This window comes from Conger conger, chromosome 15 (genome assembly GCF_963514075.1).
Source record: "Conger conger chromosome 15, fConCon1.1, whole genome shotgun sequence".
NCBI lineage: Eukaryota > Metazoa > Chordata > Actinopteri > Anguilliformes > Congridae > Conger > Conger conger.
In genome coordinates, this window is record NC_083774.1 from 34,016,276 (window position 1) to 34,037,086 (window position 20,811).

At 44.4% G+C, this 20,811-nt stretch overlaps 4 protein-coding genes and 1 pseudogene across 4 annotated transcripts; 3 read left to right on the forward strand and 2 right to left on the reverse strand.

The window, feature by feature from the left end:
- Positions 1–3,471: 3,471 nt before the first annotated feature.
- Positions 3,472–3,846, forward strand: LOC133112059 (histone H2B 1/2-like). The gene has a single exon (XM_061222744.1). The coding sequence runs from the start codon at positions 3,472–3,474 to the stop codon at positions 3,844–3,846; it is 375 nt and encodes a 124-aa protein (XP_061078728.1).
- Positions 3,847–4,633: 787 nt separating this feature from the next.
- On the reverse strand, positions 4,634–4,977 carry LOC133112069 (histone H4). Its single transcript, XM_061222754.1, has one exon. It carries the CDS (start codon positions 4,959–4,961, stop codon positions 4,650–4,652), a length of 312 nt encoding a protein of 103 aa, XP_061078738.1. The 5' UTR covers positions 4,962–4,977; the 3' UTR covers positions 4,634–4,649.
- Positions 4,978–8,723: 3,746 nt separating this feature from the next.
- On the forward strand, positions 8,724–12,839 carry LOC133111113 (histone H3-like; annotated as a pseudogene).
- A 1,158-nt stretch (positions 12,840–13,997) lies between these two features.
- LOC133112067 (histone H4) lies at positions 13,998–14,352 on the forward strand. Its single transcript, XM_061222751.1, has one exon. The coding sequence runs from the start codon at positions 14,012–14,014 to the stop codon at positions 14,321–14,323; it is 312 nt and encodes a 103-aa protein (XP_061078735.1). The 5' UTR covers positions 13,998–14,011; the 3' UTR covers positions 14,324–14,352.
- A 1,719-nt stretch (positions 14,353–16,071) lies between these two features.
- On the reverse strand, positions 16,072–16,612 carry LOC133112057 (histone H2B 1/2-like). Its single transcript, XM_061222742.1, has one exon. The coding sequence runs from the start codon at positions 16,609–16,611 to the stop codon at positions 16,237–16,239; it is 375 nt and encodes a 124-aa protein (XP_061078726.1). The 5' UTR covers position 16,612; the 3' UTR covers positions 16,072–16,236.
- Between the last annotated feature and the right edge of the window lie 4,199 nt (positions 16,613–20,811).

Sequence of the window (20,811 nt, forward strand, 5' to 3'; positions counted from 1 at the left end):
CGCTCTTGACCTCAGACTGGGGCGACGGTTCATCTTTCAGCAGGACAACGACCCTAAGCACACAGCCAAGATATCAAAGGAGTGGCTTCAGGACAACTCTGTGAATGTCCTTGAGTGGCCCAGCCAGAGCCCAGACTTGAATCCGATTGAACATCTCTGGAGAGATCTGAAAATGGCTGTGCACCGACGCTCCCCATCCAACCTGATGGAGCTTGAGAGGTGCTGCAAAGAGGAATGGGCGAAACTGCCCAAAGATAGGTGTGCCAAGCTTGTGGCATCATATTCAAAAAGTGCTGCCAAAGGTGCATCAACAAAGTATTGGGCAAAGGCTGTGAATACTTATGTATATGTGATTTCTTAGTTTTTTATGTTTAATAAATTTGCAAAAATTTCAAAAAAACTTCTTTCATGTTGTCATTGTGGGGTGTTGTGTGTAGAATTTTGAGGAAAAAAATTAATTTATTCCATTTTGGAATAAGGCTGTAACATAACAAAATGTAGGAAAAGTGAAGCGCTGTGAATACTTTCCGGATGCACTGTAAATAGATTAGGTAGAGGCTCCTCTTCGTTGATACTAGGCTTCAATCAGGTCGTGTTTGTGCAGATATACACTCAGTGAGCACTTTATTAGGTATTTATTAGACTAGATTATTTTTTTACTTCTACTGCTGTAGCCTATCCACTTATAATTCCAATGTGTTGTGTGTTCAGAGATGCTTTTCTACATATTTTATCTAAATCACTGAGATAAAATTTTTCCCCCATTCCGATGGTTGATGTGAACATTAAATGAAGCTCCTGACCTGTATATACAGGAGTATATGCATTGCACTGCTGCCACACAATTGGCTGATTTTATAATCACATGAATAAGAATGAATGTAGGTGGAATAAAGTAAGAATGTTCCTAATAAAGTGCTCAGTGGGTGTATGTGTATGCATGCTGGTCTTGAAGTTAGTATTGTTGTTTGTTTTTCACGACTATTTGGAAGGTACTATTGTGTCTGGTCGCAGCGAAGGTGGAAAGGGTCTTGGTAAAGGAGGCGCTACATCCAGGGCATGACAAAGGCAGTGATTCGTCTTTTGGCTCGCCGTGGAGGAGTAGCATATATCTGGTCTCATCTACAAAGAGACTCGTGGGGTGCTCAAGGTGGCCACTAATCTATTAGCAGCGAAATAGTGCAAGCTTGGCAGAGCCTCATCACCCTCTACCGGGAAGAGCGGAAGAAACAGACATTCTGCTCTAAACTCCAAGGTCTCGAGGAGGATGACAAGTGCACACGGTTTTTCTTCTGCAGGGTACGGACCAAGACTAATAACATCTTGTTTCTCTATAACAACAGAGGTGTGGTGGTCTGAAGCGGCTGAGGTCCGGGAGGTGGCCAGGGAGTTCTATGGGGCCCTTTACAGCGAGAGGCCCTCAGATGTCATGGGCACCTTCCTGGACAGACGCCTGGGAGATGAGCAGACAGAAGCGGAGTTGAGCACCGAGGAGCTCACCAGGGCCGTGCACTCCCTTAATAAACACCGCTTCAGGCCCTGATACAATCCCAGCTGAGTTTTATCAGGCTTACTGGGATCTCCTGAAGGAGGACGTGGTGGAAGTATTCAGGGCTGCGTACAGGGAGGGTCGGTTAGGCGTCTCACTGAGACAGAGCTCAGTAGCTCTTGACCTAAAGAAGGGGGACCTGAAGGACTATAAGATCATGGCGAAGGCGCTGATGGGGAGGTTCCAAGGCCCTGTTTGCAGTCAGGTCTGGCGTCAGGCAGGGGTGCCCTCTTGCATCTCTCCTGTACATCATCTACCTGGAACTGTTCCTCCAGGCCATCAGGGCCAATCCAGGTGTGGGGAGCTACCCACTTCCTGGAGCTAGGGGGGACCGTACATGGACGACATTGCCATCATCACCACAGATAGTCATTCCATCGCTTGTGTCACCAAGGTACTGGACAACTTCTGTGTGGCCACTGGCGCCCTGGTCAACAGGGACAAGAGTGAACTGTTCCTGTCTCCACATTGGAGTGAGGAGCTGACCGTTTCCTTCCCTGTGCGTAGGAATGCCATCAAGCTCCTGGGGGTGACCTTCCAGGCTGATGGAGGAGAGAGAACTAGCTGGGAGGGAACCCTCCGCAACGTCAAAAATAAAATCCGGAGCTGGAGTGCGCTGCCCTTGACCATGGCGGGTAAGATCCTTGTCCTGAACGCAATTGTCCTACCCATTCTGCTCTATGTGGGGAGGGTGTTTCCCCCAGACTAAGCCCGGGTGGACAAAGCCCGGGACAAAGCTACTTATCCGGGTGGCTATTCGCTTTGTCTGGGGGATCAACATGGAGAAGTTAAGGAGGGACAAGAGGTGTGGTGGTGTCTGAAGAGGCTGAGGTCCGGGAGGTGGCCAGGGAGTTCTACGAGGGCCTTTACAGTGAGAGTCCCTCAGATGGGGCTCTCATGGACACCTTCCTGGCGGGGCGGGGGGTCCCAGACATTGTTACCACCAGGTACTATGCCACCCCCTTCCTCAGTTGTTTTTCAGTCTTTTGCCTCTTGTATTGTTTACCTTTAACTAGGACTTGAGTCAACTAGAATTTGTATTTGTCTCAGTACTGTAGTTCCTCAAGTTGTAGTTGTCTCAGTATGGTAGTTCCAGACTTGATGTATTGGACATATGTTCATGGCCTTACGAACAATCATATATGAATTGTTCCTTATCTGATGTGTTTTGTCGTTTGTTGTATGACATTGATGCACTGTTTTTATGTCGCTTTGGATAGAAGTGTCTGCTATAATGTTGTATAATGTAACATACTTTCTTGTTTGTTAGTGTAGCAAAAACACACGTTACTAGTAGGCTGAATATGAAAAACAAATGTTGCCAGTAAATAATGGTGATTTTGCCATTAGACTTTCTTCATGGACATGGTAACATTTTATTTTGAACCTGAGGGTGCTGGTAACAGTAACTTACTACAAGGAAAGCAAATCATTTTAAGCAAATCATTGCCGAAAGTGATAATGTTATAGACTTTGCTGAGAATCCAAAATGCATGAACAGAAGAAGTGAATGATTTCCATCTTTTTTAAAGCATTCTTACTTTTTTATATACTGTATATACATAGCGCTCGGTCGCCAGCGACGGAGTAACTCTCAGTTGTATAGTTTTTAAGGATATCGTAATCGTTAATATACGTAACAAGTCGTTAGGAGACAGAAGTTGTAGAATTGTATCGCCATGAGAAGATTATATATCTTGTTACGTTTTTCTCGATGGGAATTCCCATTGTTTCAAAGTTTCAGTCCCTTCTTTGTGGTGGACGCTTTTTGCCCGCGTAGATCAGCCAATAGAGTATACTTGCGGCTTCCAATAAGAATCGGTGTAACGTCGCAGCTAAGAAGAGGCAGAATATTTGCATACTGACCTTTTATAAAGCTGGCGCACGGATGACGCGGGAGTACTCGTCTACACTCTGGAAAGATGCCTGAGCCTGCTAAGCCCGCGCCTAAGAAGGGATCGAAGAAAGCGGTCAGCAAGACCGCAGCGAAAGGAGGAAAGAAGCGTAGAAAGACCAGGAAGGAGAGTTACGCTATCTACGTGTACAAGGTCCTAAAGCAAGTGCATCCTGATACCGGCATTTCATCTAAAGCCATGGGGATCATGAATTCATTTGTCAACGATATTTTTGAGCGTATTGCTGGTGAGTCTTCCCGTTTGGCTCACTACAACAAGCGTTCCACCATCACTTCACGGGAGATTCAGACTGCCGTGCGCCTTCTCCTGCCTGGAGAGTTGGCCAAGCACGCAGTGTCTGAGGGTACCAAGGCCGTGACAAAGTACACCAGCTCCAAGTAAACTACCGCAGTGATGCTTTACCCAAAGGCTCTTTTAAGAGCCACCCACAACAACTAGGAGGCACAAATCTAATTTCCTAAAACTACTTTGTTCGAGTCGAACTTGTGTGAATGTCCAAATGAGTGTCCGTTAATAACCAGCTTTGTGAGTCATTGCTGCCACCACTTGGAAAAAGTAGATGCATATAAAAACATTAAAAATTTTTTACACAAAGGCTCTTTAATTTCCTGCATTCTTTCATCGGAGGCAGGAAATAGATTAAATTTGATGGAGGGACCGTCTTATAACAGCCTGTGTCGCCAGTCTTACCATACTTCTAAGGAATGTTTGCCCCCAATTGCATCGTATCATTACGGCAACTTTTCAAAAAATTTCAAATTAAGCATCAAGATAATCAAGATATGACTCATGCCTCCCGAGTCTTGTTTAATTACTATGGATTTCTTCCATGTGCCACCAAAACGAGAACGACTCAAAACAGGTTCTGCTCAGGTTCTCACCATCTCATGCGTTATCTATACGTCGGTGAATACAAAAGAGCGATTATTCAGCAATAGGGTTAAAATATGTTACAAAATCGCAAGCGACTATTCGAAAGTTTAATCGCGGCTTACAATTCACTGCTTGGGAATTCCTTACGCAGAGCTTTTTTCGCCACAAGCAAAATGGCATCTGGCGTCGTAAAAAGGCACCATTAACAGCAATACCAAAGAACAAGGAAATTTTACTTCTTATCGTCTGTGTGGGTGGCTCTTAAAAGAGCCTTTGGGTAGTTTCAGGAGGCATTTACAAAGTGTCAACATTTAACCACCGAAGCCGTACAGAGTGCGACCCTGACGCTTCAGAGCATAAACTACATCCATAGCGGTGACGGTCTTTCTCTTGGCGTGTTCAGTGTAGGTAACGGCATCGCGGATAACGTTCTCCAAAAACACCTTCAGGACTCCACGAGTCTCTTCATAGATCAGACCAGATATACGCTTGACTCCTCCACGGCGAGCCAAACGACGAATCGCAGGCTTCGTAATACCCTGGATATTGTCACGCAGAACTTTGCGATGACGCTTAGCGCCTCCTTTACCAAGACCCTTTCCACCTTTGCCGCGACCAGACATGATCCAAACTAAGCGTTGTTACTTGTAAAATAAGCTCCGGCTTTCAAAACTGGGATATATCTCCGCCAAGACGACCTGATTGAAGCCATGCGTCAAAAGACCGCTCGAGCTAAAGCCCGCCTTCAGCACTCCCAATCTCGCGAAGTATTTGGGGATTTCCTGCTGAGCTTTGTAGTCGTTTGGAGAAAAAAAAAAAACTAATCGCCGGTGCAGTGGTTCCCAACCTCGAAATGACACATTTACAAAAATGTTACTTATGTAACTGGTGTTACTTTTGGTCACGTTTTGTATTCTTTGAAACTTCAAATGATATGTTGTTATTTTATGTTTTGTGTTCGTTTATAAAATTGTATTGTTAAATTTTCTTAATTAATTTCACATAACTACTTGAGTAAAAACAAACATATTGTAATATCTGTTAAAGGGATTGTAACTAAATAGTTTAGTTTATTATTATATTTTTATTCATCATTTTTTACACACCTTGATTTAGAGGCATACTCAGAGCTGGATAGATGGAAGAGTATTAAGATGGCAGAATATTCAGAAACTTTGCTCAGGCAGGCTATAAATAATGTGATTTAAAGAAAATGTAGTCAAGTAGAGGCGGCATGGATGGTGCAGTGGGTAGCACCACCTCACAGCAAGGAGGTCCTGGGTTCGAATCCCCGTCGGCCGGGGCCTCTCTGTGTGGAGTTTGCATGTTCTCCCCGTGTCTGCGTGGGTTTCCTCCGGGTACTCCGGTTCCCTCCCACAGTCCAAAGACATGCAGGATAGGCTGATTGGAGAGTCTAAATTGCTCATAGGTATGAGTGTGTGCGTGAATGGTGTGTGTGCCCTACGATGGACTGGTGATCTGTCCAGGGTGTATTCCTGCCTTTCGCCCAATGTATGCTGGGATAGGCTCCAGCCCCCCTGCGACCCTGTTCAGGATAAACGGGTTAAGATAATGGATGGATGGATGGATGTATTTCCCCAGAGAGGTGATGGGGAGATCAGCACCATGGAGAGAGACACCTCTACCTGCAGTCCAGGACCCCGGACAGCACACGTGAGTGAACACCATGGAAAAGTACTAACTCAGCTGCAGCCCTTTTCCCATAACGAGCAGGGGAGGATATTTAAGGCGCGGTTGAGGCTGCAAACGGAGTCAGTCGGCGCCTATTCTGAGAGAGTAGGAGGCAGAGAGAGGTGCGCCCGTCTGCGCCCGTCTGCGCCCGTCTGCGCCCGTCTGCGCCCGTCTGCGCCCGTCTGCGCCCGTCTGCGCCCGTCTGCGCCCGTCTGCGCCCGTCTGCGCCCGTCTGCGCCCGTCTGCGCCCACCCGGAGGATTGACCCTACAGGAGACCCCCCCCCCCCCCCCCCCCCCCCCCCCCCCTTTACAGATGGACATGTGAGCCTAATAAAGCGCCGTCAACTTACCCTATCCCTTTGTGCTTCCCCCAGCCCTGATGTGGCCCAGGAGAATACCCCGGTCTGGGAAGAACCTTAGTTTATTTTTGCCAGAACGGCCCTTTTATTTTTCCTGTTTTCCCTACCCTTGCCCTGAGAAGGGGGGCTATCAGCAATACAGCAAGACTCCTGTGTCTGGTTTCCAGCTGGGCCCACCCCGAGGTACCACAATACACACATGGATACAAACAAAACCTGTGTCTACCCCTGTTTCATAAATCCGGTGGGAATTTATTGTTCGTTTCCAATCACACATTTGCAAAATATTGATAAATGAGGCTCAATGAGTGGCTGAGAAAATTTGGGGATTCAGTCAGAAATGAGAAGCTGCAGGACATTGTAATGTACAATAATGATATTAAACAATATCCACTACTGCTTATGAACCTGTTCCACATGTAGTGGGCTCCAGAATTATTTAATAAAAAAAAAAAAAAAAAAAAAAAAGCCCCCAGGAACCTTTCCCCAATAGAATCTTTCCCCCATGGGAAATGCACCTGTTAGCACTTTCACACACAACCACAAAATGATTTCAATAATAGCCTGTGATAAATAGCATAAATATATTTAAAGTATAAGTATTTTTTATAGCCAAAATAATACATATATCATGTTTTTTGTACTCAAAAATGAGCTGTATGAGGTCAGGTTAATGAGGCCTACAGGTCATAAATAGCAAATAGAAGTGCAAAACTTGTAATGTTCACAAGAACTCAAGTTGATTAAAAGATCTAACACAACAAGAGGTAATAATATATGGACTATTATGGATTTATAAGCAGCTATAATGGGGCAGTCATTTTGGACCGGGAACACCAAATTAATGAACATGAAACAAACACAGCAGATAATAATGAGATTATTTGTAGCTTCGGTCTCAAAAAAAAAAACATAAAATGGCACCTCCATACCAAAAAAATATTTGCAATGATGAGGCAAAGAGAACAAGAAACAAAACCAAGCTGGAGTTTGCCAAACATTGGAATGATGTCTGGAAGAGAGTGCTTTGGTCAGATGAATGCTTTTGGCCATATGCACCATCAACATGTTTGGTGGCAAAAGTGGAATGCATACAAGGAGACGCACCTCAAACCTACTGTCAAATATGGAGGTGGGTCAATGATTTTTGTTGGCAGTGGTCCAGGGGCCTATTTAAGACCAATGGCACAATGAAACAAAGTACCCGGAACCCGAAATCTGGTTGTCTCTGCGAGGAAGCTGAGACTTGGTTGTAAATTGTGCAGCAGAACATTGACCATCAGGATCCACATAGTATTAAACCAGGGGTACAATAATTGTGGAACCTGTTTTGTTGGGTCATGTTTCTTTTATTTGAAAAATGTATGACAATGATTGATTCCTTTGAATCATTCATAAAGCATACTGCTTGACACATGTTGGAAAATTAAGCATATGTCAATAACAATAACTTTTTAAAGTTTACCGCACTTTTGTGCAAATTTATCAATGCCAATAATTCTGGAGCCCACTGTATGTCTCACGAGGTATATTTATTTTCTCCTATGTGCTAGTCGGGATTCTTGTTCTCTCCAATCAAAACAAATTCAGTTTCTTCATGATTTAACTTAGCTCCTGCAGCATGTTCATAGAGATCCCGGTGTAGCCACTATAAGATCCGCAGAGCCGTTGGGCCCTTGAGCAAGGCCCTTAACCCTGCATTGCTCCAGGGGAGGATTGTCTCCTGCTTAGTCTAATCAACTGTACGTCGCTCTGGATAAGAGTGTCTGCCAAATGCCAATAATGGAATGTAATGATGAAACCATTGTCATATGCAGTCTCTGTACCACACCACTGAAATTATTTGGAGTTAGGGTTAGAGGCCTGCACAACCACACGCAGGCACCACTCCAACTTGTGACCTATCCTGCTACCCCGTGTTCAAACAAGCTGACTGGCTTATAGTTTTTTTGAAACTCGTAATAAATGATGGTTGTAGATGAATGGATATCAATATACAATCTTAAAGTTATTTAGGCTAATTAGCCGGATTCCTATGATAAGGACAAAACCCCTCCATGTTTTTAGCTGAACTCTTCAAAGGATATGCACTGCCATTTAAAGTCCCCAAACGTTTGCCACTTGGATGTATTTGCAATTAATATTTTTTCTTTTAATTTGGACAATAATTTGAAATGGCCAACCTTGACTCAGTTCATACAATTCAATTACAATTTGTCAGGAAAAGCACCACATCCGCAGCCCCAGTTCACTCAGGTAGGCACTGTTTTAATTATGAAACCATGCGTAAACAATACTCACTTACTTTCTTATGTTATAGCCATTAAAAAACTATGACGTAGGTCAGTAGGACTTTCCAGTTGCCACCTTCACACTGTAATTTAATCTTTACTAGCCTCGGGACTCGCAAGCAAGCAAGCTAGTCTAATAACTGTATCATTAAATCAACGTTAACTCCATCATGCACAACTTATAAATATGCAATTAATTTCTAAAGCAAGTTACTAGTTACGTTTTGCATATTTTGGTAGTTTAGTGATTTGTCACCTTCTTTTCTTTATAGCCCGTTTCATAAAATCATTGTTATTACTGTGTATTACTGTTTGGACATGTCGCAGTGTGTTTTACCTGTTAAAATAATAAGGTCAATCAATCAATCAATCAATCAATCAATCAATCAATCAATTTTGAATGGGAAATAAGAAGCAGCATAAACACTGCTTGAAGAGGCAATTACACTACACTGGATCAGTTTTCCAGTTATATGCAATGCATACATGTAACAAATATATAAGAGTGGTTTAAGTTGTGTGTGTGTGTGCTTGTGCGTCTGTTCTGGCTCCACGGTGGTGGAACGAACTCCCCGTTGAGGTCAGAACTGTAGAATCTCTCCCCACCTTCAAGCGCAAACTGAAGACGCACCTCTTCAAGCAGCACCTCTCCCCATCCCTCCCTACCTCCCTGTGAACCTTAATTGTTGTCTTTGTGATTTACTTTGTGTTTCGGTATTTTTAGTTGGCTAGGTAAGCAGTATTTGGATAGTTAAGTTTGGTCAATTTTGCTTTGTTGTTTGTTTGTTTATTTGTTTGTTAAAAAAAAAAAAAAAGATAGGCCCTGGTCCTTATGTTTGTTGTACAGGTAGCAGTTGAAATTGTACTTCCCTCTAGGGTCTTTCAGCGCACTTATCCCTGGTTATGGGGATGCACTTTGTTGTAGGTCGCTCTGGATAAGAGCGTCTGACAAATGCCAATACTGTAATGTAATGTAATGTTTGAATATAATATAATAGTGGTTTATTTTCCTCTGTGTGATGCTCAAAAACATGTTACTAAAATCAAACTGTAGTTCAGTAGTTGTAACCTATGTCTAATTTATAAAATATATGCAAAATGATACAGAACATGAATACAGAAGGAATTTTGGGGGGCATATGTATCAAGCATGTCAGAGGAGAACTCCTGATCTAGAATCGTATCATTACTTATAATGAAAGGTAAAACAGCACAACTCTATGCAGACACTTTGGTCCAGGTCTAGGCTTTTAATTTGTGTTTGGGATAAACATGTCAGTGATTCTTTTTATGATCTGCTCTGCTGGTTGCAGAAAGGACAGGCTGAAGGAAAAGAAAGAGGCGGAGCTCCCTCCTCTCCTGGATCAGGCCAGCTTGGAGCAGTAGTACAGATGAAAGAACAGGAAAATATTATTCTGATTTGGAGAAATGTGTGTATGTATATGTATTTAACATGCATTACATTACATTAATGGCATTTGGTAGACGCTGTTATCCAGAGCGATGTAGACTAAGCAGGAGACAACCCCCCGGAGCAATGCAGGGTTAAGGGCCTTGCTCAGGAGCCCAATGGCTGTGGATCTTAATGTGGCTACACCGGGGATCAAACCACTGCCCTTGCAGGTCCCAATCATTTACCTTAACCACTACGATACAGGCCGCCCCGGCTGTGTGTATATATTTTTTCTTTTTTCTGTTTGCTTGAGCCCCTGCCCCCAAAATGTCTGGGCAGGCCGAAATGTGCTGACTACGACTTCGGTAGCCTACGTTTACGCTCTAGTCAATGTGGGCATCCATGTGGTCTTTTCTTTTGTTCCAGGCTTCAATCAGGTCGTCTTAGCTTGGCAAGCTATTTGGAAGTTATTTAAATAAATAAAAAATGAAGTAATGCGTTATATATACGTTCATTTTATGTATTGATATGCGTGTGATTTTTTCTTGTTGTTTTCGGGCCTTTAACCTTAATAGAGCCTCAATTTTACATTTTCCGATTTTTAGAAAGTAGAACTACGACGGAGGCCTCTATTCAATTCTATTTTTCTGGGTCGAGGTTTTCACTCAGGTTTGCCGTCCCGAGAGGCTTCTGTGTCCCTTCTGTGTCCCTTCGGGGGTGGACTATATGATGAATTCCTTGGTAGAATTCCTGGTAGAGCTTGATGTCCTCGTCTCCAACAGGACCTGCTTAACAGTGTTAATGATCCTCCACTGATGCTGGAGCTTGGTTTTAGCCGTTCCCCCCTAGCTCCAGGTAGTGGGTAACCTACCACCCCTGGATTGGCCCTGATGGCCTGGAGGAACAGTTCCAGGTAGATGACGTACAGGAGAGATGCTAGAGGGCACCCCTGCCTGACGCCAGACCTGACATCAAACGGGGCAGAGGGCTGCCGATTGACAACCACTCTGCCCGTAATGTCTGTCAGACAGATTTTTGTCCAGTGCAGGAGGGGGTCAGGAATGTTCATTTTCTCCAGCACTCTCTCCAAGCACACATGACTCACCCGGTCAAATGCCTTCTCTTGATCGAGACTGAGAAGGCACAAGGGGGACCTCCGCTGCCCGGAGTGGATGATTAGATCCCTCACGAGGAGCAGGTTGTCATTTATGGACCTCCCCTGCACACTGCAGGTCTGGTCCGATCCGATCACCGATGTTATCAGGCCTTGGAACCTCCTCATCAGCGCCTTCGCCATGATCTTATAGTCGACTGAGAGGAGGTTGATCGGCCACCAGTTGCGGAGGTCCTTCAGGTCCCCCTTCTTTGGGACAAGAGCTACTGAGCTCTGTCTCAGTGAGGGGCCTAACCACCCCTCCCTGTACGTAGCCCTGAACACTTCCGCCATGTCCCCCTTCAGGAGATCCCAGTGAGCCTGGTAAAACTCAGCTGGGATTCCATCAGGGCCCGGAGCTTTGTGTGTGTTCAAGGAGTGCACGGCCCACTTCACTTCTGTCTGCTCATCTCCCAGGCGTCTGTCCAGGCAGCCCAGGAAGGTGTCCATGAGAGCCCCGTCTGAGGGCCTCTCGCTATAAAGGCCCTCGTAGAACTCCCTGGCCACCTCCCGGACCTCCGCCTCTTCAGACACCACCACACCTCTGTTGTGATAGAGAGACAAGATGTTATTTGTCTGTTTCTTCCGCTCTTCCCGGTAGAGGGTGGTGAGCTTGTGCGATTTCGCTTCTAACATTCAGGCCTCGGGACTGGAGGAGGCTTAGTCTTTGGATGGCAGCATTATGACGTTCAAAAACTGCCCTCCTTTCCTTCGCCTTCCTCCTCCCGACTGCCCGGAAGTAGCCCCGCACTCGCTCCTTCACCATCTCCCACCACTCCACTGGGGAGTCAAAGAGATGTTTCAGACTCACCCACTCCAGGTATCTTCTCAAGAAGGAGAGTCGCACCTGGGGGTCTTGGAGATGGCTGATGTTCATTCGCCAGAGCCCCTTACCCACGGTTACCGATTTCTCCCAGACCAGGGACACGGTCACCATGTGGTGGTCCGAGAAGTGCACTGCCTTGGTGGAATAGCTGTGCACCCTCAGGCCTGGGGAGAGCAGAAACATGTCAATTCTGGAAGAGGAGGAGCCAGAGGAACTCACAAACGTGTGCTGGGGAGGAGAGGTGCCCCCGGCGTCTCTGAGGGAGAAATCCTCGATGAGGGACCGCAGCAAGGTGCCGGAGCGGTCCGGTCTTGGTTTGCTGTGGTCCTCATCTCTTAATGCGCACGTAAATCTATTGGCGGCAAAGCGCCCAGGAAGCAGCTCGCAACTAAGGCTGCGCGTAAGAGTGCGCCTGCGACAGGCGGCGTGAAGAAGCCCCATCGTTACAGGCCTGGTACTGTAGCTCTGCGAGAAATCCGCCGCTATCAGAAGTCTACCGAGCTGTTGATCCGCAAGCTGCCGTTCCAGCGCCTTGTGAGGGAGATTGCTCAGGATTTCAAGACCGATCTCCGCTTCCAAAGCTCCGCTGTTATGGTTCTGCAGGAGGCCAGTGAGGCATATCTGGTTGGTCTCTTCGAGGACACCAATCTGTGCGCCATTCATGCCAAGAGGGTGGCCATCATGCCCAAAGATATCCAGCTGGCCCGCCGCATTCGTGGAGAGCGCGCTGAAGGTGCTTTACAAACAGAATCCAAAAAGTCAAAGGCTCTTTTAAGAGCCATTTAACCCCATTTATAACTGCAATATTTTTCGTCTTTATGTGGTTGTTTTTTTTTCGTTGTGTTCCATATATAATTGTAGCCCTCGGGATCACCGGTGTGAATTGGGTCTGGAATCATCACTTCCTCTGCTCCCCTCTCCGCAGCTAAGCGACTCATTCATGCCCCAAATGTTCTATTCCATATTAACCTTGTACTTTAACTGATACGTTGTCTGACATTGGTGATTTTCAAAAGGAAAATTGTTAAATGCAGTATTTTAAGCCCGCGAGACACAGAAGTCATGACCTCTCTTTACGTTGAAACCGCTTTAAACAACTGGACAATGCACTTCCGTCCGGCCAGGCGTCTATTTCTCGGAAGCACGACAGAGGCAAAGCTCTGAAATTAAGGCTACATTTAAGGAGTTACTGTATTTTCTGTTGACATTTTTGTTGTTCCCTATCAAGCAACATAATTCGAAACATAACAAAAATACATTTTCTACAAGTCTTATAGTTTTTACTCAAAAATACACCTGGTAACTAAAGTGACCATAGAGCAAATCTCTTAAGTATAATCAATATGTTAATGAGGCACATGGTATCAATGATGAATGTGAATGATCAACATGATTCATATTTTTATTCCAGTCCTATGTGGCGCATACAAAGTTTATGTTGCCTATAAAAACAATAGTAGGCGAATTAGATGTTAGTTTGGCAGATTCAAATCCAGTCCAATCCTCTCATGCTTTTGTCAACTAAAATGTCTTTGTAATAGTCATTTCAATTCTGGTGTAAAATAACTGGGTTATTCTTAATTTGAAGTGGTAAATCAGTTGAAATAAACGACTTTTAAGTTATTTCCTTAAACAAAACCCAAAAAAAAAAATATATATATATATATATATGTCTGCTTTGGAAATGTTATCTCAACAGATTTACACAATGATCTTGAAAAGACAAATTGGTATGAATAATAACATGTTCATATTGATTTCATTGCATCATGTAAACGAGACTTCTTTGCTCTGCAGGAAATCACCAAATACCTCGCGAGATTGGGAGTGCTGGAGGCGGGCTTTAGCCCGAGCTGACTTTTGACGCATGGCTTCAATCAGGTCGTCTTGGCGCAGATATATGCGTGTTTTGTAACTCGGAGCTCATTTTCAACGAGTAACAACGCTTATTTTGAATCATGTCTGGTCGCGGCAAAGGTGGAAAGGGTCTTGGGAAAGGAGGCGCTAAGCGTCATCGCAAAGTTCTGCGTGACAATATCCAGGGTATTACAAAGCCTGCGATTCGTCGTTTGGCTCGCCGTGGAGGAGTCAAGCGTATATCTGGTCTGATCTACGAAGAGACTCGTGGAGTCCTGAAGGTGTTTTTGGAGAACGTTATCCGCGATGCCGTTACCTACACCGAACACGCCAAGCGAAAGACCGTCACCGCTATGGATGTAGTTTATGCTCTGAAGCGTCAGGGTCGCACTCTGTACGGCTTCGGTGGGTAAATGTTGACACTTTGTAAATGCTTTTTGAAACTACCCAAAGGCTCTTTTAAGAGCCACCCACACAGACGATAAGAAGTACAAATTTCCTTGTTCTTTGCTAATGCTGTTAATCAGGGCTGGACTGGTTATATAGTCTACATGCCCGCGGGCATGTGTGCCGGTCTAGTTTTGGGCCGGTATGATTTAAATGTTAATTTTTTTTATTTTTATTGAGCGGCCCCCAAAAAAATGGACAGCGGCCCATTGGCTCATTTTCTATACTGACAGTGGGCCGGCCCAATCACATGCTTAAACCCAACCCCTCCCGTCTGGTAGGCTCAACCCTGACCCCTCCTCCTTATTGTCAAGTTGTTGTCAGTTGAGAAATGGATCGAAAAGACCGTTTGAGTGCTCTTTTCAAACCGGTCCCTTCACAGATTTATTTAGTACAGTATCGTACGTTATCGCAGGGTGTTTCAGGAACAATATTATGTGCTGTTATTAACTATTGTCGACGCGATCGAGGATTTACCGCGACTAGACTGATGTAAAATGTAGCTAACTAGCCAGGGCGTCTGGCAGCTTGAGCGTCTGATGCAACTGACGTAGGCTAACGCCGGGTGCCAAAATAATGTTTCTTTTGGGAATAATAGCCGCAAGTGTTTGATCATTAGACTATACCCCGTAGCAGACTAATTGTAGTAGTAGTAGTAGTAGTAGGCTAGTAGTAGTTGTTGTTGTAGTAGCAAACTAGCTCTGTTATTTTGAATATGGGCCATTTACAGACAGAGTTCATATTGTATTTGTTTTATGTTTTGTATGTATATTGTTTACTTAATTGTATTAAATAATTTGAATTATTCCTATGACTTTGAGCAGAGCTTTTTCTTTAACAATTACTTAACAGTATGAGTATGGGTATTGTTTGCTCAGCAGCCATGTCTCATCACCTTGGAATAAGTCGACAGTGAGTGAGTACACTGGTCCACACTTGCATTGGTATACTTGATCTGTCCATGACACTGATGATTTGATGAATGGTAGATATCCATCATATGCATATTGAAGGATGTTGTAGTCATGGGCGGTGTCCGACCGATTGTGGTGGGCCGGTCTGAGCCAAATGGCAGGGCCTATTTTTTGCCCCAGTCCAGCCCTGCTGTTAATGGTTCCTTTTTACGACGCCAGATGCCTTTGCTCTGTCATTTTGATTGTGGCGAAAAAGTTCTGCGTAAGGAATCCCCAAGCAGTGAATTGCAAGCCGCGATTAAACTTTAGAATAGTCGCTTGCGATTTTGTTTATGTAACATATTTTAACCCTATTGCTGGATAATCGCTCTTTTGTATTCACCGACGTATAGATAACGCATGAGGTGGTGAGAACCTGAGCAGATGTCCGGGCGCATTTCACCTTTTGCGATTGTTTTGAATCGTTCTCGTTTTGGTGGCACATGCAAGTTGTAGTTCATGGAATAAATCCACAATAATTAAACAAGACCTGGGAGGTATGAGTCATATCTTGATTATCTTATTAATGCTTAATTTGACATTTTTTGAAAAGTTGCCGTAATACGATACAATCGGGTGCAAACACATTCCTTAGGAGTATGGAAAGACTATGGCGACACATGCACACAGGCTGTTACAAGACGGTCCCTCCATCAAATTTAAATCTAAATATTTCCTGCCTCCGATGAAAGAATGCAGGCAATAAAGAACCTTCGTGTAAAGCATTTTACTAATGTTTTTATATTCATCTTTTTCCAAGTGGAGGCAGCAATGACTCACAAAGCTGGTTATTAACGGACAGACTCATTTCGACATTCACACAAGTTCGACTCGAACAAAGCGGTTTTAGGAAATTAGATTTGTGCCTCCAAGTTGTTGTGGGTGGCTCTTAAAAGAGCCTTTGGGTAAAGCATCACTGCGGTAGTTTACTTGGAGCTGGTGTACTTTGTCACGGCCTTGGTACCCTCAGACACTGCGTGCTTGGCCAACTCTCCAGGCAGGAGAAGGCGCACGGCAGTCTGGATCTCCCGTGAAGTGATGGTAGAACGCTTATTGTAGTGAGCCAAACGGGAAGACTCACCAGCAATACGCTCAAAAATGTCGTTGACAAATGAATTCATGATCCCCATGGCTTTAGATGAAATGCCGGTATCAGGATGCACTTGCTTTAGGACCTTGTACACGTAGATAGCGTAGCTCTCCTTCCTGGTCTTTCTACGCTTCTTTCCTCCTTTCGCTGCAGTCTTGCTGACCGCTTTCTTCGATCCCTTCTTAGGCGCGGGCTTAGCAGGCTCAGGCATCTTTCCAGAGTGTAGACGACTACTTCCGCGTCATCCGTGCGCCAGCTTTATAAAAGGTCAGTATGCAAATATTCTGCCTCTTCTTAGCTGCGACGTTACACCGATTCTTATTGGAAGCCGCAAGTATACTCTATTGGCTGATCTACGCGGGCAAAAAGCGTCCACCACAAAGAAGGGACTGAAACTTTGAAACAAAGGGAATTCCCATCGAGAAAAACGTAACAATATATATATATATATAATCTTCTCATGGCGATACAATTCTACAACTTCTGTCTCCTAACGACTTGTTACGTATATTAACGATTACGATATCCTTAAAAACTATACAACTGAGAGTTACTCCGTCGCTGGCGACCGAGCGCTATGTATATACAGAATATAAAAAAAGTAAGAATGTTTTAAAAAAGATGGAAATCATTCACTTCTTCTGTTCATGCATTTTGTTAATTGATTAAAAAAAATAAACCCATTAACATTTCTATTTTTTCACACCTGCGTAAAACATTTGCACTGTGTGTGTGTGTATATATATATACATACACACACACATATATATATATATATATATATATATATATATATATATATATATATATATATGTATTTATTTATATTTATATGTACTTGTCATCATATTTGTCATCATAGCTATATTAACCCTGTGTCTCCTAATTCCTTACATTTCTTAAGTTTTATGAATTCTGTATGTACTTTTTTACAGTTACTTGCATTCTCAGCAAAGTCTATAACATTATCACTTTCGGCAATGATTTGCTTAAAATGATTTGCTTTCCTTGTAATAAGTTACTGTTACCAGCACCCTCAGGTTCAAAATAAAATGTTACCATGTCCATGAAGAAAGTCTAATGGCAAAATCACCATTATTTACTGGCAACATTTGTTTTTCATATTCAGCCTACTACTAACGTGTGTTTTTGCTACACTAACAAACAAGAAAGTATGTTACATTATACAACATTAAAGCAGACACTTCTATCCAAAGCGACATAAAAACAGTGCATCAATGTCAGACAACAAATGACAAAACACGTCAGATAAGGAACAATTCATATATGATTGTTCGTAAGGCCATGAACATATGTCCAGTACAACAAGCCTGGAACTACCATACTGAGACAATTACAACTTGAGGAACTACAGTCTCTGCATAAGAAACTAGCCTCTCCACCAAGCCTTCAGCAGAAATCAGTCTATGCATCAGAAACTAGCCTCTCCACCAAGCGTTCAGCAGAAATCAGTCTCTGCATAAGAAACACAAAATGCTCAATGCACCATTGCCGCATTCTCATCTTGCAGGACCGCATAGTTTAGCCTACAGCAGTTTACAGGTTACACAAGCCTACTCACGGTGTGTGTCTCGTTATGGACATTTGGAAGGTTTTCTTGAGAACAGACAAGTGATTATGTGTCACTGGAGACAGGGGAAGTGGTTGGGAAAATGTATTAATCTTGGCGTTAAACTTTTCAGAGCCCTAGAACTCATTTGGATGTTTCTAATTCATTTTTTTTCCCAATGTGTCTCATGAAGGCAGGTTGTGGAAGGATGTATGAACCATCGCGAAAACCGTACAAATGAGATCAGGGTTAACCTTCCTAATCTGTTAGAAAGTTGCCTACACCTTTTTTTGTTCGCAGGTCAAATTTGACCCATGATTTCTCTCAGCCCAAAACACAAAAAAAAATAAAAAGAATAATAATCATCCAATTTAGTTTTTTACCTCATAACTAACTTACTATGCATTCATAACCATACAATCACTGCATACAATCACTGCTTTAAATTAAAATATACCACTTGTTTTCAGTTGAAAAAAAGGGTTTAAATTCACTCATATTTCCTATAGTGAAGACAATGGGTAATTATGTTATCTGACTATAATAGACTAATATTAGAAACCACTTTCTATCATAAATTGCTTGTGGGTTTTTTAGAACTTCATATTATTAATTATTAACATTTGTGGTGTTACGGGTCAAAATTGAAAAAAGGTAAATATTCACACTGAACATTGAGGGTAGTTTTATTGGTTTTTAAATTTCTTAACAATTTTAAATATTTTTCCTTTTTTAAAACACACTCAATAACACAAACAAAATTTTTTAAACACACACTTAAACCAAAAGGAACATCAAAATGAATGAATAACAAATTTTCAAAAAAAGTGATTCAAAAAATGTTCACAAAAACACAGAATATCCAACAAAAATCAATATGTAACAAAAGTGGATTAAAAGACCAAGCAATAAGGAAAAAGGAAAGTCCATTTCGCTCAGGTTTTGCAGTCCTGAGAGGCTTCTGTGTCCCTTGGGGGGGGTGGACAATATGATAAGTTCTTTCCAATGGTCCACCCCCCACTTCTCTCTCGCCAGGTTCTTGTTGCCGTGCATGTCCACCAGAATGCCGTCCTGGAGGAGGTTTTGGATCCTCCTCCAGAGAGTGACCAGGTCTACGGATGTTTTCTGGTAGACCTTGATGTTCCTCGTCTCCCACAGGACCTGCTTCACTGTGTTTATGATCCTCCACTGACGCTGGAGCACGATGGTCTTGCATCCCCCCGGCGGACCGTAGAGGACGCCCTCAGCCATCAGGGAGGATCTTGGCAGGAACCTGCTTAGGGAGACAGAGGAACAAACAAGGCCCCAGACCCGCCTGGCCACGGAGCACTCCCAGAACAGGTGGTGGATGTGTTCTGAGTCAGTGCATCCGTGGGGGCAGCGTTCAGTCAGGGCTAAGTGCCGGCGATACATAAAAGTTTGTGTGGGGAGACACCTATGGGCTGTCATCCAGGCAATGTCTTTTTGTTTGTTGGTAAGACACTTGTGTGTCACATTTGCCCAGATGACTTGCGGGTCCAGGTCTGGCCCCCCCCTCGGGAACGTTACAATTTGGCCAGATCGTAAATGAGCCATGATCATTTTGTAGCTCCACGAGGTTAGGCCAGCCCTGGGCAGACCCGTCCTGTAGGCAAAGTCCTTCAGGGCTCGATAGACATAGGGGGGGTCCCAGCTATAAGGTATGGTGAGGTCCAGCACACCCAAGCCCATTGCTCTGAGGAAGGGGGTGGCATAGTACCTGGCAAAGGTACCAGAGGCCTTACCCACCTTCCCTGCGTTCTGGACAAGGGTGGCCAGACCCTGCACCATGATGATGTTAACAATGTCTGGGACCCCCCGCCCCCATTCCGCTCCTCTTTGAGGAGGGTGACGCGTTTAAGCTTTTCCATGGTGCTCCCCCAGACAAAGCGGAAAGCCATCCGGGTAATTAGCTTCCCGGTGGCTTTGTCTGGGGGAAACACCCTCCCCACATAGAGCAGAATGGGTAGGACTATTGCCTTCAGGACGAGGATCTTACCCGCCATGGTCAAGGGCCGTGCACTCCAGCTCCTGATTTTACGGGGCAGAGGGCTGTCGATTGACAACCACTCTGCCCGTTATGTCTGTCAGACAGATCTTTGTCCAGCGCAGGAGGGGGCCAGGAATGTTCATTTTCTCTAGCACTCTCTCCAAGCACACATGACTCACCCGGTCAAATGCCTTCTCTTGATCGAGACTGAGAAGGCACAAGGGGGACCTCCGCTGATTAGATCCCTCGCGAGGAGCAGGTTGTCATTTATGGACCTCCCCTGCACGCTGCAGGTCTGGTCCGGTCCGATCACCGATGTTATCAGGCCTTGGAACCTCCCCATCAGCGCCTTCGCCATGATCTTGTAATCGACTGAGAGGAGGTTGATCGGCCACCAGTTGCGGAGGTCCTTCAGGTCCCCCTTCTTTGGGACAAGAGCTACTGAGCTCTGTCTCAGTGAGGCGCCTAACCGCCCCTCCCTGTACGCAGCCCTGAACACTTCCGCCACGTCCTCCTTCAGGAGATCCCAGTGAGCCTGGTAAAACTCAGCTGGGATTCCGTCAGGGCCCGGAGCTTTGTGTGTATTCAGGGAGTGCACGGCCCTAGTGAGCTCCTCAGTGCTCAACTCCGCCTCCATCTGCTCATCTCCCAGGCGTCTGTCCAGGCAGCCCAGGAAGGTGTCCATGAGAGCCCCGTCTGAGGGGGTGCCAGAGGGACTGCAAGAAAATAATTGTTCCCCTGCAGGGAGCGGTGCAGTGTCCAGAGTCAAAAATAAATCTTGTTTGACCCTAATTTTATCCACAGAGCTACCCACAACTTTGCAATGATGCATG